This window comes from Balaenoptera ricei, chromosome 3 (genome assembly GCF_028023285.1).
Source record: "Balaenoptera ricei isolate mBalRic1 chromosome 3, mBalRic1.hap2, whole genome shotgun sequence".
NCBI classification, from domain to species: domain Eukaryota; kingdom Metazoa; phylum Chordata; class Mammalia; order Artiodactyla; family Balaenopteridae; genus Balaenoptera; species Balaenoptera ricei.
In genome coordinates, this window is record NC_082641.1 from 70,726,014 (window position 1) to 70,742,595 (window position 16,582).

The 16,582-nt window shown below is 40.6% G+C and overlaps 2 protein-coding genes across 2 annotated transcripts; one reads left to right on the plus strand and one right to left on the minus strand.

Annotated features, from left to right (window-relative positions):
• Positions 1-1,509: 1,509 nt before the first annotated feature.
• On the plus strand, positions 1,510-2,835 carry LOC132363689 (tubulin beta chain-like). The gene is made up of 2 exons (XM_059919383.1): positions 1,510-1,647; positions 1,906-2,835. The coding sequence occupies exon 2, from the start codon at positions 1,930-1,932 to the stop codon at positions 2,833-2,835; it is 906 nt and encodes a 301-aa protein (XP_059775366.1). The 5' UTR covers positions 1,510-1,647; positions 1,906-1,929.
• Positions 2,836-13,084: 10,249 nt separating this feature from the next.
• Positions 13,085-13,876, minus strand: LOC132363690 (26S proteasome non-ATPase regulatory subunit 7-like; the record flags this gene model as incomplete). Its single annotated transcript, XM_059919384.1, has 1 exon — positions 13,085-13,876. A coding segment is annotated over exon 1 (735 nt), but the record flags the coding sequence as incomplete, so codon positions are not given.
• Positions 13,877-16,582: the final 2,706 nt, after the last annotated feature.

The window sequence follows — 16,582 nt, forward strand, 5'->3', positions numbered from 1 at the left end:
TGTTAAGAATTAAATGTTGCTACTGCAATTGTCCCTACTTTCCTTGGCTTTATTGTAAACATCTCCTTGTCAGGTTTTTTTTTTTTTTTCTAATGTTCCCTTTTAGTCACCTCCCAGTGTCCAACAAAACAGGCTGATGGAATAGGAAAGGAATCAGAGAAAAATATTAATATATTAATACCTAGAATGCTATTCTCACAACATCCATGTATTCATTAGAAGAAAAAATGAATGATAGAAGCAAATTTGGGATATTATGCTAAGTGAAATAAGTGACAGAGAAAGACAAATATATGATCTAACTTATATGTGGAATCTAAAAAAAAAAAATTATAGAAACAGAATAGATGGTGGTTTCTGGGGCTGGGGGTGCGGGCTGAGAATGAGTGAAGACAGTCAAAGTGCACAAACTTCTAGTTATAAGACAAATACATCCTGGGGATGTAAGATACAGCATGATGACTGTAGTTAACGATACTGTATTATACACTTGAAAGTTGCTAACAGAGTGAATCTTGAACACTCTCACTACACACACAAAAAATTGTAATTATGTGAGTTGATGGATGGGTTAACTAATCTTACAGTGGTAAACATTTCACAACGTATACATATATCAAATCATTATGTTGTACACCCTAAATTTACGCAATATTATATGTCAATTGTATCTCAATAAATCTGGAAAAAAGATGCAAAACTTATTTGAAGTTGTCTTGTAATTAGCAGAAAAAGTGAAACTGCTCAGCCTTGAAAGGTAAGACCAAGTCAAGTCTCTTCCAATGTCACACTCGCATTCACCCACATTTGGCCTCCCAAAGGAAGAAGCAGGAGATAAATAAGATGCTTTAGTTGACAGTTTGATATGGGAAACACTTAACTTTTTGACGGTTTATCTCAGTCAGAATTCAGTGGTTATTTCCCATCGTAGTCTAATAACACGAAAGCCATCATGTCACTGGTGTCACGCCCTTAGAAATGTGATTCAAGACAGTCACAGTGCTCTTCAACATGTTTTCTTCTTTCCTGATCTTTTTTAAACTGGCAACTTACATTTGAAGTGACTTTGAGAATGATTTTTTTTTCTTTCTTCATACAAAAAAGGAGGGGGGAGGGGGGAACATTCCCAAGCTTGTGCTATGAAATCCTTTTGGAACAAACCTAGTTTCTCAGTTAAGTGGTAATCAATATTGCTGCCAAACAAATTATCTTTCCAGTGAGACATAAAGTATATCTTTGTGTTTCCTAAAAATTTTAAAAGCCCTATATTAACCCTCTTAGGTTATGACATGGGCAAAATTATCAATAAAATCATAGCCTTTATGCAAAAGTCTCCAAGCTCTCTCAGAACCTTCCTGCCGCCACATTAGAACCTCACTGTTCCAGCCTCCAGGGCCCATCCCATCCTTCCAGCCTGCGACCAGCAGCAGAGAAAAACTAATTACGTACCATTTTCTTGCCCCGTACACACTTTGAGGTGAGCAAAAAGATTAAACTTTAACAGTGAGGGAAATTGTGCACATCCAGGCCAGTCAGTGTGGCAATCAAATCGGTGCCAAGTTCTGGGAGGTGACCAGTGATGAACATGGCATCGACCCCACCAGCACCTATCACGGGGCTAGCAACCTGCAGCTGGACCGCATCTCCGTGTACTACAGTGAAGCCACAGGTGGCAAATTTGTTCCTCGTGCTATCTTGGTGGATCTAGAACCAGGGACCACGGACTCTGTTCGCTCAGGTCCTTTAGGTCAGATCTTAAGACCAGACAACTTTGTTTTTAGTCAGTCTGAGGCAAGCAACAACTGGGCCAAGGGCCACTCTACAGAGGGGGTCAAGCTGGTTGACTCGGTCCTGGATGTGGTTCAGAAGGAGGCCAAGAGCTGTGACTGCCTGCAGGACTTCCAGCTGAGCCACTCGCAGGGAGGGGGCATGGGCTCTGGGATGGGCACCTTGCTCATCAGCAAGACTTGTAAAGAATATCCTGACCACATCCTGAACACCTTCAGTGTGGTGCCCTCACCCAAAGTGTCCGACACTGTGGTTGAGCGCTACAACGCCACCCTCTCTGTCCATGAGCTGGTGGAGAACACTGATGACACTTACTGCATTGACAAGGCCCTTTACGACGTCTGTTTCTGCACCCTCAAGCTGACCACGCCAACCTACAGACACCTGAACCACCTCGTCTCGGCCACCACGAGTGGTGTCACCACCTGCCTCTGCTTCCCTGGCCAGCTCAGTGCTGACCTCCACAGGCTAGCAGTCAACACGGTGCCCTTCCCACATCTCCACATCTTCCTGCCTGGTTTTGCCCCTCTAACCAGCCGTGGAAGCCAGCAGTATCGGGCCCTCCCTGTGCCTGAGCTCACCCAGCAGGTCTTAGATGCCAAGAACATGATGGCTGTCTGTGGCCCCCGCCATGGCCAGTTACTCACTGTGGCTGCTGTCTTCCGTGGATGGATGTCCAGGAAGGAGGTGCATGCGCAGATACTCAACGTGCAGAGCAAGAACAGCAGCTACTTCATGGAATGGATCCCCAACAACGTCAAGACGGCCGTCTGCGACATCCCACTCCATGGCCTCATAACGGCAGTCACCTTCACTGGCGACAGCACGGCCATCCAGGAGCTGTTTAAGTGCATCTCAGAGGGGTTCACTGCCATATTCCACCAGAAGGCCTTCCTCCACTGGTACACAGGTGAGGGCACGGATGAGATGGAGTTCACCGAGGCTGACAGCAACATGAACGACCTTATCTCCGAGTACCAGCAGTACCAGGATGCCACTGCAGAAGAGGAGGAGGATTTCGGTGAGGAGGCCGAAGAGGAGGCCTAAGGCCGAGGCCCCATGACCGCAGGCTTCTCAGTCCCCTCAGCCTTCTTCCCCAACTGCCCCTTTCTTCTCCCTCAGAATTTGTGTTTTCTGCCTCTATCTTGCTTTTTCTTTTTGGTGGGGGGGGGGGTGGTTCAAGAACACTGCCTGGTATATGATAGGCGCTCAATAAATATTTGTTGTTTGTTGAATGTCTCCTCTTTCCACTCTGGGGAACCTAGATTTCTGCCGTTCCGGGTAACCCTATATTTCCTTCTCGTGCCCACTCCTCCTACATGTCCAGTTAACATTTCCCTCTCTGTTTTTGAGATAACTCTCCAAGAAGCCAAAAATAAATGGGAATTGAAAACAAAAACAAACCAACAAACAAAAACAAAAGCCTCCAAGACCTCCTGAACTGAACAATTCTGACCCTCCCTGGGCATGGCTCTGCCATTGGGTTACGAATCTTTTTAAGCTGCAGTGTTTTATATAAAGTAAATATATTTTATATAAATATATTTTTATACAAATGGGATTTCTATATTTCAAGGTAGAATTGTATGTAACTATGCAATTTGGTCAGTTGGATTTAGTTCAGTTGATCTTCATGCCATAATATTAAAGGGTATGGAAATATAATAGTTCTAACACTCTTAGAAAGAGCTTTAAAAACTGTTAGGATGGGGGAGGAGCTTCAAGATGGCGGAAGAGTAAGACGCGGAGATCACCTTCCTCCCCACAAATACATCAGAAATACATCTACACGTGGAACTGCTCCTACAGAACACCTACTGAACGCTGGCAGAAGACCTCAGACCTCCCAAAAGGCAAGAAACTCCCCACGTACCTGGGTAGGGCAAAAGAAAAAAGAAAAAACAGAGACAAAAGAATAGGGATGGGACCTGCACCAGCGGGAGGGAGCCGTGAAGGAGGAAAGGTTTCCACACACTAGGAAGCCCCTTCGCGGGCAGAGACTGCGGGTGGCAGAGGGGGGAAGCTTCGGAGCCACGGAGGAGAGCGCAGCAACAGGGGTGCGGAGGGCAAAGCGGAGAGATTCCCACACACAGGATCGGTGCCAACCAGCACTCACCAGCCCGAGAGGCTTGTCTGCTCACCCGCCAGGGCGGGTGGGGGATGGGAACTGTGGCTCGGGCTTCGGAGGTCAGACCCCAGGGAGAGGACTGGGATTGGCTGCGTGAACACAGCCTGAAGGGGGCTAGTGCACCACAGCTAGCCGGGAGGGAGCCCGGGAAAAAGTCTGGAGTTGCCAAAGAGACAAGAGACTTTTTCTTGCCTCTTTGTTTCCCGGTGCGAGTGGAGAGGGGATTAAGAGCGCCTCTTAAAGGAGCTCCAGAGATGGGCACGAGCCGCGGCTATCAGCACGGACCCCAGAGACGGGCATGAGACGCTAAGGCTGCTGCTGCCGCCACCAAGAAGCCTGTGTGCAAGCACAGATCACTATCCACACCACCCCTCCCGGGAGCCTGTGCAGCCCGCCACTGCCAGGGTCCCATGATCCAGGGACAACTTCCCCGGGAGAACGCACAGCGTGCCTCAGGCTGCTGCAATGTCACACCAGCCTCTGCCGTCGCAGGCTCGCCCCGAACTCCGTACCCCTCGCTCCCCGCAGCCTGAGTGAGCCAGAGCCCCCAAATCAGCTGCTCCTTTAACCCCGTCCTGTCTGAGCAAAGAACACATGCCCTCAGGTGACCTACACGCAGAGGCGAGTCCAAATCCAAAGCTGAACCCCAGGAGCTGTGCGAACAAAGAAGAGAAAGGGAAATCTCTCCCAGCGGCCTCAGGAGCAGCAGATTAAATCTCCACAGTCAACTTGATGTACCTGCATCTGTGGAATACCTGAATAGACATCGATTCATCCCAAATTGAGGAGGTGGACTTTGGGAGCAATGATATATATATATATTTTTTCCCTTTTTCTCCTTTTGTGAGTGTGTATGTGTATGCTTCTGTGTGTGATTTTGTCTGTATAGCATCACTTTTACCATTTGTCCTAGGGTTCTGTCTGTCCATTTTTTTTTTATTACTTAAAAAAATTTTTTTTCTTAATAATTATATTTTATTTTAATAACTTTATTTTATTTCACTTTATTTTATTTTATCTTCTTCTTTCTTTCTTTCTTTCTTTTCTCCCTTTTATTTTGAGCCGCATGGAGGACAGGCTCTTAGTGCTCCAGCCAGGCATCAGGGCTGTGCCTTTGAGGTGGGAGAGCCAAGTCCAGGACACTGGTCCACAAGAGACCTCCCAGCTCCACGTAATATCAAACGGTGAAAATCTCCCAGAGATCTCCATTTCAACGCCAAGACCCAGCTCCGCTCAACGACCAGCAAGCTACAGTGCAGGACACCCTATACCAAACAACTAGCAAGACAGGAAGACAACCACATGCATTAGCACAGAGCCTGCCTAAAATCATAATAAGGCCACAGACACCCCAAAACACACCAACAGACATGGACCTGCCCACCAGAAAGACAAGATCCAGCCTCATCCACCAGAACACAGGCACTAGTTCCCTCCACCAGGAAGCCTACACAACCCACTGAACCAACCTTAGCCACTGGGGACAGACACCAAAAACTATGGGAACTACGAACCCCAAACACAGTAAGTTAAGCAAAATGACAAGACAGAGAAACACACAGCAGATGAAGGAGCAAGGCAAAAACCCACCAGACCTAACAAATGAAGAGGAAATAGGCAGTCTACCTGAAAAAGAATTCAGAATAATGATAGTAAAGATGATCCAAAATCTTGGAAATAGAATGGAGAAAATACAAGAAACGTTTAACAAGGACCTAGAAGAACTAAAGAGCAAACAAACAGAGATGAGCAACACAATAAATGAAATAAAAAATTCTCTAGAAGGAATCAATAGCAGAATAACTGAGGCAGAAGAACGGATAAGTGACCTGGAAGATAAAATAGTGGAAATAACTGCCGCAGAGCAGAATAAAGAAAAAAGAATGAAAAGAATTGAGGACAGTCTCAGAGACCTCTGGGACAACATTAAAGGCACCAACATTCAAATTATAGGGGTCCCAGAAGAAGAAGAGAAAAAGAAAGGGACTGAGAAAATATTTGAAGAGATTATAGTTGAAAACTTCCTTAATATGGGAAAGGAAAGAGTTAATCAAGTCCAGGAAGCACAGAAAGTCCATACAGGATAAATCCAAGGAGAAACACGCTAAGACACATATTAAACTATCAAAAATTAAATACAAAGAACTAATATTAAAAGCAGCAAGGGAAAAAAAACAAGTAACACATAAGGGAATCCCCAAAAGGTTAATAGCTGATCTTTCAGCAGAAACTCTGCATGCCAGAAGGAAGTGGCAGGCCATATTTAAAGTGATGAAAGAGAAAAACCTACGACCAAGATTACTCTACCCAGCAAGGATCTCATTCAGATTTGATGGAGAAATTAAAAGCTTTACAGACAAGCAAAAGCTAAGAGAATTCAACACCACCAAACCAGCTTTACAACAAATGCTAAAGGAACTTCTCTAGGCAGGAAACACAACAGAACGAAAAGACCTACAATAATAAACCCAAAACAATTAAGAAAATGGGAATAGGAACATATATATCAATAATTACCTTAAATGTAAATGGATTAAATGCTCTAACTAAAAGACATAGACTGGCTGAATAGATACAAAAACAAGACCCGTATATATGCTGTCTACAAGAGACCCACTTCAGACCTAGGGACACATACATACTGAAAGTGAGGAGATGGAAAAAGATATTCCATGCAAATGGCAATCAAATGAAAGCTGGAGTAGCAATTCTCATATCAGAAAAAATACTTTAAAACAAAGACTATTACAAGAGACAAAGACAACACTACATAATGATCAAGGGATCAATCCAAGAAGAAGATATAACAATTGTAAATATTTATGCACCCAACATAGGAGCACCTCAATACATAAGGCAAATACTAACAGCCATAAAAGGGGAAATCGACAGTAACACAATCATAGTAGGGGACTTTAACACCCCACTTTCACCAATGGACAGATTATCCAAAATGAAAATAAATAAGGAAACACAAGCTTTAAATGATACATTAAACAAATGGACTTAATTGATACTTATAGGACATTCCACCCAAAAACAACAGAATACACATTCTTCTCAAGTGCTCATGGAACATTCTCTAGGATAGATCATATCTTGGGTCACAAACCAAGCCTTGGTAAATTTAAGAAAATTGAAATCGTATCAAGTATCTTTTCCGACCACAACGCTATGAGACTGGATATCAATTACAGGAAAAAATCTGTAAGAAATACAAATACATGGAGGCTAAACAACACACTACTTAATAACCAAGAGATCACTGAAGAAATCAAAGAGGAAATCAAAAAATACCTAGAAACAAATGACAATGAAAACACAACGACCCAAAACCTATGGGATGCAGCAAAAGCAGTTCTAAGAGGGAAGTTTGTAGCTATACAAGCCTACCTTAAGAAACAAGAAACATCTCAAATAAACAACCTAACCTTACACCTAAAGCAATTAGATAAAGAAGAACAAAAAACCCCAAAGTTAGCAGAAGGAAAGAAATCATAAAGATCAGATCAGAAATAAATGAAAAAGCAATGAAGGAAATGATAGCAAAGATCAATAAAACTAAAAGCTGGTTCTTTGAGAAGATAAACAAAATTGATAAACCATTAGCCACACTTATCAAGAAAAAAAAGAAGACTCAGATCAATAGAATTAGAAATGAAAAAGGAGAAGTAACAACTGACACTGCAGAAATACAAAGGATCATGAGAGATTACAAGCAACTATATACCAATAAAATGGACAACCTGGAAGAAATGGACAAATTCTTAGAAATGCACAACCTTCCGAGATTGAACCAGGAAGAAATAGAAAATATGAACAGACCAAACACAAGCACTGAAATTGAGACTGTGATTAAAAATCTTCCAACAAACAAAAGCCCAGGACCAGATGGCTTCAGGCGAATTCTATAAAACATTTACAGAAGACCTAACACTTATCCTTCTCAAACTCTTCCAAAATATAGCAGAGGGAGGAACACTCCCAAACTCATGCTAGGAGGCCACCATCACTCTGATGCCAAAACCAGACAAAGATGTCACAAAGAAAGAAAACTACAGGCCAATATCACTGATGAACATAGATGTAAAAATCCTCAACAAAATACTAACAAACAGAATCCAACAGCACATTAAAAGGATCATACACTATGATCAAGTGGGGTTTATCCCAGGAATGCAAAGATTCTTCAATATACGCAAATCAATCAATGTGATAGACCATATTAACAAATTGAAGGAGAAAAACCGTATGATCATCTCAATAGATGCAGAGAAAGCTTTCGACAAAATTCAACACCCGTTTATGGTAAAAACCCTTAAGAAAGTAGGCATAGAGGGAACTTTCCTCAACATAATAAAGGCCATATATGACAAACCCACAGCCAACATCGTCCTCAATGGTGAAAAACTGAAACCATTTCCACTAAGATCAGGAACAAGACAAGGTTGCCCACTCTCACCACTATTATTCAACGTAGTTTTGGAAGTTTCAGCCACAGCAATCAGAGAAGAAAAAGAAATAAAAGGAATCCAAATTGGAAAAGAAGAAGTAAAGCTGTCACTGTTTGCAGATGACATGATACTATACATAGAGAATCCTAAAGATGCTACCAGAAACCTACTAGAGCAAATCAATGAATTTGGTAAAGTAGCAGGATACAAAATTAATGCACAGAAATCTCTTGCATTCCTATACACTAATGATGAAAAATCTGAAAGTGAAATTAAGAAAACACTCCCATTTACCACTGCAACAAAAATAATAAAATATCTAGGAATAAACCTACCTAAGGAAACAAAAGACCTGTATGCAGAAAATTATAAGACACTGATGAAAGAAATTAAAGATGATACAAATAGATGGAGAGATATACCATGTTCTTGGATTGGAAGAAGCAATATTGTGAGAATGACTCTACTACCCAAAGCAATCTACAGATTCAATGCAATCCCTATCAAACTACCACTGGCATTTTTCACAGAACTAGAACAAAAAATTTCACAATTTGTATGGAAACACAAAAGACCCCGAATAGCCAAAGCAATCTTGAGAAAGAAAAACGGAGCTGGAGGAATCAGGCTCCCTGACTTCAGACAATACTACAAAGCTACAGTAATCAAGACAGTATGATACTGGCATAAAAACAGAAATATAGATCAATGGAACAGGATAGAAAGCCCAGAGATAAACCCATGCACATATGGTCACCTTATTTTTGATAAAGGAGGCAAGAATATACAGTGGAGAAAAGACAGCCTCTTCAGTAAGTGGTGCTGGGAAAACTGGACAGCTACATGTAAAAGAATGAAATTAGAACACTTCCTAACACCATACACAAAAATAAACTCAAAATGGATTAAAGACCTAAGTGTAAGGCCAAACACCATCAAACTCTTAGAGGAAAACATAGGCAGAACACTCTATGACATAAATCACAGCAAGATCCTTTTTGACCCACCTCCTAGAGAAATGGAAAAAAATACAAAAATAAGCAAATGGGACCTAATGAAACTTAAAAGCTTTTGCACAGCAAAGGAAACCATAAACAAGACATAAAGACAACCCTCAGAAGGGGAGAAAATATTTGCAAATGAAGTAACTGACAAAGGATTAATCTCCAAAATTTATAAGCAGCTCATGCAGCTCAACATTAAAAAAACAAACAACCCAATCCAAAAATGGGCAGAAGACCTAAATAGACATTTCTCTAAAGAAGATATACAGATTGCCAACAGACACATGAAAGAATGCTCAACATCATTAATCATTAGAGAAATGCAAATCCAAACTACAATAAGATATCATCTCACACCAGTCAGAATGGCCATCATCAAAAAATCTACAAACAATAAATGCTAGAGAGGGTGTGGAGAAAAGGGAACACTCTTGCACTGTTGGTGGGAATGTAAATTGATACAGCCACTATGGAGAACAGTATGGAGGTTCCTTAAAAAACTAAAAATTGAACTACCATACGACCCAGCAATCTCAGTACTGGGCATATACCCTGAGAAAACCATAATTCAAAAAGAGTCATGTACCAAAATGTTCATTGCAGCTCTATTTACAATAGCCAGGATATGGAAGCAACCTAAGTGTCCATCAACAGATGGATGGATAAAGAAGATGTGGCACATATATACAATGGAATATTACTCAGCCATAAAATGAACGAAACTGAGTTATTTGTAGTGAGATGGATGGACCTAGAGACTGTCATACAGAGTGAAGTCAGAAAGAGAAAAACAAGTACAGTATGCTAACACATATATATGGAATCTAAAAAAAAAAAATCAGAAGAACCCAGGGGCAAGACGGGAATAAAGATGCAGACCTACTAGAGAATGGACTTGAGGATATGGGGAGGGGGAATGGTAAGCTGGGACAAAGTGAGACAGTGGCATGGACATACATACACTACCAAACATAAAATAGATAGCTAGTGGGAAGCAGCTGCATAGCACAGGGTGATCAGCTCGGTTCTTTGTGACCACGTAGAGGGGTGGGATAGGGAGGGTGGGAGGGAGGGAGATGCAAGAGGGAAGAGATATGGGGACATATGTATATGTATAACTGATTCACTTTGTTATAAAGCAGAAACTAACACACCATTGTAAAGCAATTATACTCCAATAAAGATGTTAAAAAAAAAAACTGCTAGGATAATATATACTGACATAGTTTGTATGGTGTACAATTCTACTGCTGTCATATAGCCAAAGCCACCATTTCTATTTTCTAAAATGTCTTAGGACATGAGAAAATTATGTGATTTCTAAAGGACAGATAACGTACAATAGAGCATATCAAGCACTTTGAGAAACACTGCATTTATATCATTAACACATGTTGTATCTTTCTATTATTAGCAAATTGCAGGCTTAATAAGTATTTGGGGATGGAAAGATGGAAGAAGCCACGGAAGGAGTTTACTAAAGGTAAAATATCATCACGCTAAAATGAGGTTTACTTGGATGAGCTGAACACGTTATGAATTATTAAGACAGGTTGGTTGCCATCACCCTAAAATACTATAAGGTGGCACTATTTAGAATTATTGTCAATCCGCAATTTACTAACTCAGAATGCATTTCTTCATATAACTCTAGGTTATATTTGAACAGAATCTATACAGGTGATGGTTGAAAAACGTGCATTCATAGTGAAAAATATAGGAACAACATTGCAACACTAAGAATATGTAAAGACATAATAAGAAGTAACCAGATTACTACAGTTTTTTGTTCACTTGTTTCAAGAATGCTTTATTTCATGAAAAACGGGATTACTTTTGTAAGGAAGTAGGTAGAAAAATTTCAGGAGATTCTGAAGTGTGTTTTTAAATGATTTAGAGGTTGAGATAGTGATCTCTAGGGGTAATTCTCTTTGAAAATATTTCTAAGGAAATCTGGAAAAAATTTGTCTCTCAAGGAAAAAAAATTGTTTCAGGATGTTGAGAAAAACAGAAAAAGATTTATGTGATCACCAAGAGATGAATAAGAAATAGAATGGTTGGGTCAGCTGCTCCCCTGTGTTAGTGATCAGGTAGTACTGTTGTCAGGGGTTCCTAATTGTCATCCTGACTTAAGCAGACCCCGCGGGAGGACCATGTGTACCCTACCGATGGTATACCCAATCTTAAAGTCGAATTTAATTGCCTTGTAGTGCCTGCACACTTTTAAAAGGAAAAAAAGATGGCATCAAGAACAAAAGAAATTGCCAAAACCTAATCCCCAATAATAGGCATTCATTAAGTGGATCACATATTTTTTATATCATTACCTATATTTTTAAGGATGATGATAGAATAACCATAAATTTTATCATCAAACTAAAAAAATTGGGGGAGAGCAAAGAGATGTTATTAAAAATGACCCCAGGAAAAGTGATATAAATCAGACTGATCCAAGCACACCAGGACTTATAAAATATTATAAATTATATATTCAAAATTGATAGGTTGTAGAAGTGTATGAAGTAGCTCAACTTCATTAGATTATGCCAAAGTGTTTTCTAAAGTGACTGTGCAGTTTATCACATCTTCATCAAAACTTGATATTACAATACCTTTAAATTTTACCAATATAATGGGTGTAAAATGTATTTCATTATGGTTTAAGTTGGCATAGCCCTCATTACTAATAAAGTTGAACACCTTTTCATAAGTTTATTGGCTGCTTATTTTTCCTCATCTGTGAAATGTCTGTTAATGTCTTTTACCTTTTTCTCCAATAGATTGTCTTTTCATATTGGTTTGATGTTTTCATGTTCTGGACACTATCCTTTATTGGTTATATGTGTTGCAAATATTTTCTCCCAGTTTGTGAGGTGACATTTCCTCAGTTTTGGGGGGGGGGATCTTGTGATAAATTAATATGATATTTATCACTGTTTCTTCATGTTTCATTATTTTGATGTATTGATTAAGAATCCATTCCTATGCAGAGTTGACCTATTTACTTCTAAAAGTATTTAAGTCCTGCCTTTCATAATGAAATGCTCCAGCTGTCTGGAATTAATTTTTGCATACGGTGAGGGGAGATCTTAGGGGGAAAGGTGGAAGGCAGTTGCCCCTCACTTAGTGGCATTCAGGGATCTGATACACATCCTCTGCGGGCGGCAGGTACAGTGGACTGGGTCGGAGTCATGCCTGAGCAAGCTGAGAAGAGCTTGCCCTAGTGGCTTCTGCCAGCAGAGCAGACTCTGTGCAGGGTCTCTGATGTAGTCTTGCTACCGATGCAGGCCTGCAGGTTTGTTGCCTTTTTTACACATGTGCAGCCTGAACAAACCCACGTAGGCCACTGGGCAATGCAGATAACATACCCAACCCCACCCAGCACATGCCCAATACTGTGCTTGCTTATATCTCTAGATACATGCTTTCTCATTTTGGTCTCCAAATATTTTCCTTCATAAATTAGCCATGCATTTGAAAATATGTTTTATCCGGTACTTTAAATGTCCTTCCCTAAGAAGTGTTCTAGGAACATCTATCTACTTAGCCAAGTTGCCTGCAACAAAAGTCTGTAATGTGATTTCAAAGAGCTTTGAAGTGGAGTCTAGACTGAATGAGCATTAAACCAAAGTTTATGCTAAAGGTGTAAACACAGTCCCTGGTTTTTTTTTTAATTTATAAGATTTTAATTTACAAAAAGCTACTTTTTTTTCCTTTTTCTCTTCTTTCTTTACATCACTCTTTTCCTTATCTTTCTCTTTCTCTTTGTTATCTTTTCTATCCTTTTTGCCGTCTTCTTTTTCTTGCCCTTCTTTCTTCTCTGCATCCCAGTTGGCGATCTTTTTGTTGATGAGGTTGTGCAAGGCGACCACGGAACAGATCAGCGAGGCCAAATACACCACAACCATCTGGTCATTGGTCATTAGGTAAAAGGCCTTGACAAACTCCTGCAGGCTGACATCTGGCAGCAGGTTGAAGACATCCTGCATCTGGTAGATGATCTGATGGTTGATGGGCAGCTTGCCTGTGGCCACTTTCTCCAGGTAGCTCCTGATATCCAGAAGCTTGGAGTTGAGTCCCTTCAAACCATGGACCTGGTTTGTGATCTGCTGGGAAAGAGTGCCCACTGTAGTGTCTTTGATGTCCCGTAACAAGTGTTCAACTCCGACTTCCTCAGCTTCCTCTGCTCCAATTTCACTGGTCACATGCTCAAATGTTTTTGAGGTTGGAGTTCCATCATCGTGAACTTCTTCCACCAAAATATATGCTTCTGTGGGCAGTCCCAAGTCCTTTGGTTTCACGTCAATGATGACCAATACTGAGTTAGGGCAGTATCTTTTCATGAGTTCATTGATGGCGATGTTATTCTTGTGTAGTTTAGGGCCTGTGTGGTACCACCCAACTATTCTTTCTCTGGCATTGACCTTCTTAAACATTCCATACATGTTTTCCAAATAATCGTGGTCTAAAAACCAGACAGAATCATCTTTGTCATCTTCATCGAAAGGACAAGTGATGCTCAGAGACATTAAATTTCTTTGCCAACGTGACTCTAATTTTGTTTCTGAGAACACTATTTTTATTTTTTATTTCTGTCTTGTTTCTTAGGGATGGCAGTGGTATATTTCCCTCAAAATCTTTGCAATGCCTTTTCCCAACCTTCTGACAAAACTCATTTTAGTGAAAGATCTGTAGCCATGTGTAAAGAGGAAAAGAAGAAAGAATTGAAATTTTCTGATTATCAGTAACAAATTACAATTGAATAACAGACACTAAAAATTTAATTACAATTGGATAACAGGCACTAAAAATTTAGTCAGAATAATCAACTGAAATATATTTTCGTGTTGACATGCTTAATAGGAAATATACCTTCTATCTTAGAAGATTAAATCTTAGAACACAATACATTATGTATCTACTGTTTTATCATCATTATTTGGAGGATTTATTTCCCTTTCTCTCATAATCAAGTTACAAAAAGGATGTTTTCTTAGGTTGGGTTTTCAGGAAACAGATTTGAGATGGATATTTGCCTGCAGAAAATGTATTGGGGAATGCTTTCAGGCACAATACAGTAAGGGAAAGGGGAAAGAAGAATTGAACAGAGGGAAGTGTTAAAGTAAAAGGCAACTGCAGCAGAGGCCTTAGCTTTTCCTATGGTGAACTCTAGCTGCAATGGTCTTTCAAAGTTGTCCTGAACTGAGGCAAGGGGACTAAGCCTCTGTCCCCCACATGACACAATCATGGGATGAGGGGTGCCATGGAATTGGGGATAGGGCACAACCATAGGCAAAGTGGCTTCCTTTGGCCAAGGGCAATTCCTGTAGAAAGAATTCATCTCTGAGCTATGGCAACCAAAACTCTCAACAGTTGGGACAACATATGCCTTGGTCCTGGTTTGGGGTGGGAGGCATCTCCCTTGGGAGGAATCTGGGCAGCCTACCAGAGCATTTTTAATTTTAAACAAGAAGTATAGTAGTCTCTAAGCAACCAGTGTTTTCTGACACTGACTTTTCTGCTGACTTCTTTTAAAGTACTCCAAAATCAAATAAATTTCTCTAATTACCTCAAATCTTGAGAAAACTTAATTTAAAAATTAGAGAAACAGAAATGATTAGAAATTAGAAATTGGAAAGCTTATGTGTTTTGGTTTTTTTGACGAAGCTTTATTTTTTAAAATGAGGACCCTCAATTTTAAGAATAGTACTAAAACAAAATGACACAAATCAGAGAAAAATTTCAAGAATGCTAAAGCACCACTTCTGATGACATCTGTAGTGAATGCTGTGGTGTGCTGCCAAGATCCCCCTCCAGGACCGTGACATCTATACCCCTTATCAGCCAGGATGTTGGCTACTGACTGTTTGCAATTAAGTTTTCTTCTGGAAATTGCCTTTGATAGAAGAAAGCCACCTGCTCAAATATCACTTCATCTTTAAAGATACTTCCCTGGTGGCGCAGTGAATAAGACTCTGCGCTCCCAAAGCAGGGGGCCTGGGTTCGATCCCTCCTCAGGGAACTAGATCCCACATGCATGCCACAACTAAGAGTTCTCATGCCACAACTAAGGAGCGCACAAGCTGCAACTAAGGAACCCACGTGCCGCAACTAAGGAGCCCATGTGCTGCAACTAAGACCCAGTGCAACTAAATAAATAAATAAATTTTTTTAAAAGATACTCTTAATTTAGCATCTGGTTAAAATCTTGGCCTTGCTGCCTCAAATTAGAACAGCTCTGAATGACCATCCCAGCTCCAGAGCTCCCCACATAATCACCTGAGGCCTTTCTTGCAACTATTGGGTTGGCCAAGAAGTTCGTTCCATAACATCTTATAGAAAAACCCGAATGCACTTCTTGGCCAACCCAACTCATCACAAATCAATCTCTCCTTTTGCCCAATCCTGCTTCCTTTACACCTCTTTACATATCCTGTATCCAAGAACACTTGGATCCAGTCAACTTCCTGAACACATATCTCTGTTGAGTCTTTTTTCCAGGGAATTTGATCTAAGAGAGTTAGTACCAAGAATAATCCCAGGAAGCAGACTCTAAGATAAAATGTTTGAGTTGGATCATCCTTTGGCCAACTGGCAATAAGAACCCTGTCACTGGGGCTAAGTAGATTCCTGATGTCTCCTAGCATGCTGTAACTGTTCCAATGTTATAACTTTCACCAATGACAAACTCGTAGAAGGGAATGCATTGGTGTGGGCAATATCTCAGGTATTTTAGAAGCCTGGAGGCTTTAGTAGTAGAGGTTATAATGAAAAGGTAAAGATAACTGTTAATTTAAGGAAAAGTGTGAAGGCAAGAGGGCCTTCTTGGAAGCATATAAAAGGGGCTCTAATCTTTGCTGCCAAAGGGCAGGAAATGCTAACTATTGGACCCAGTAATCATGAAGTAGTATATTTCCAGAAAATGTTGAATTTTCAGCCCAAACAAGTCTGCCATTCCAAGGCCAGGACCTTGATGAGAAAGGAATAGGACCATGAAACACAGGATGGGAAGATTTAGGCACTCAATTTTAAATCCTTAGGTTTTGCTGAACCCTCCAGACCTGCACAGTGGCTCATTCGTTTGTGTTAAAGGCTAGTGTCCACCCTTCCTTACACATGATGCAGAGACTCTGCTTTGAAAGACAACACATGATCTTCTCAAGATCTACCCCCACTTTCCTCTCTGGCTACCAAACCAATTGTCAGGG

Coding starts and splice junctions, on each gene's coding strand:
- LOC132363689 (XM_059919383.1), top strand. CDS start 1,930: ATGGGCTCTGGGATGGGCACCTTGCTCATCAGCAAGACTTGTAAAGAA.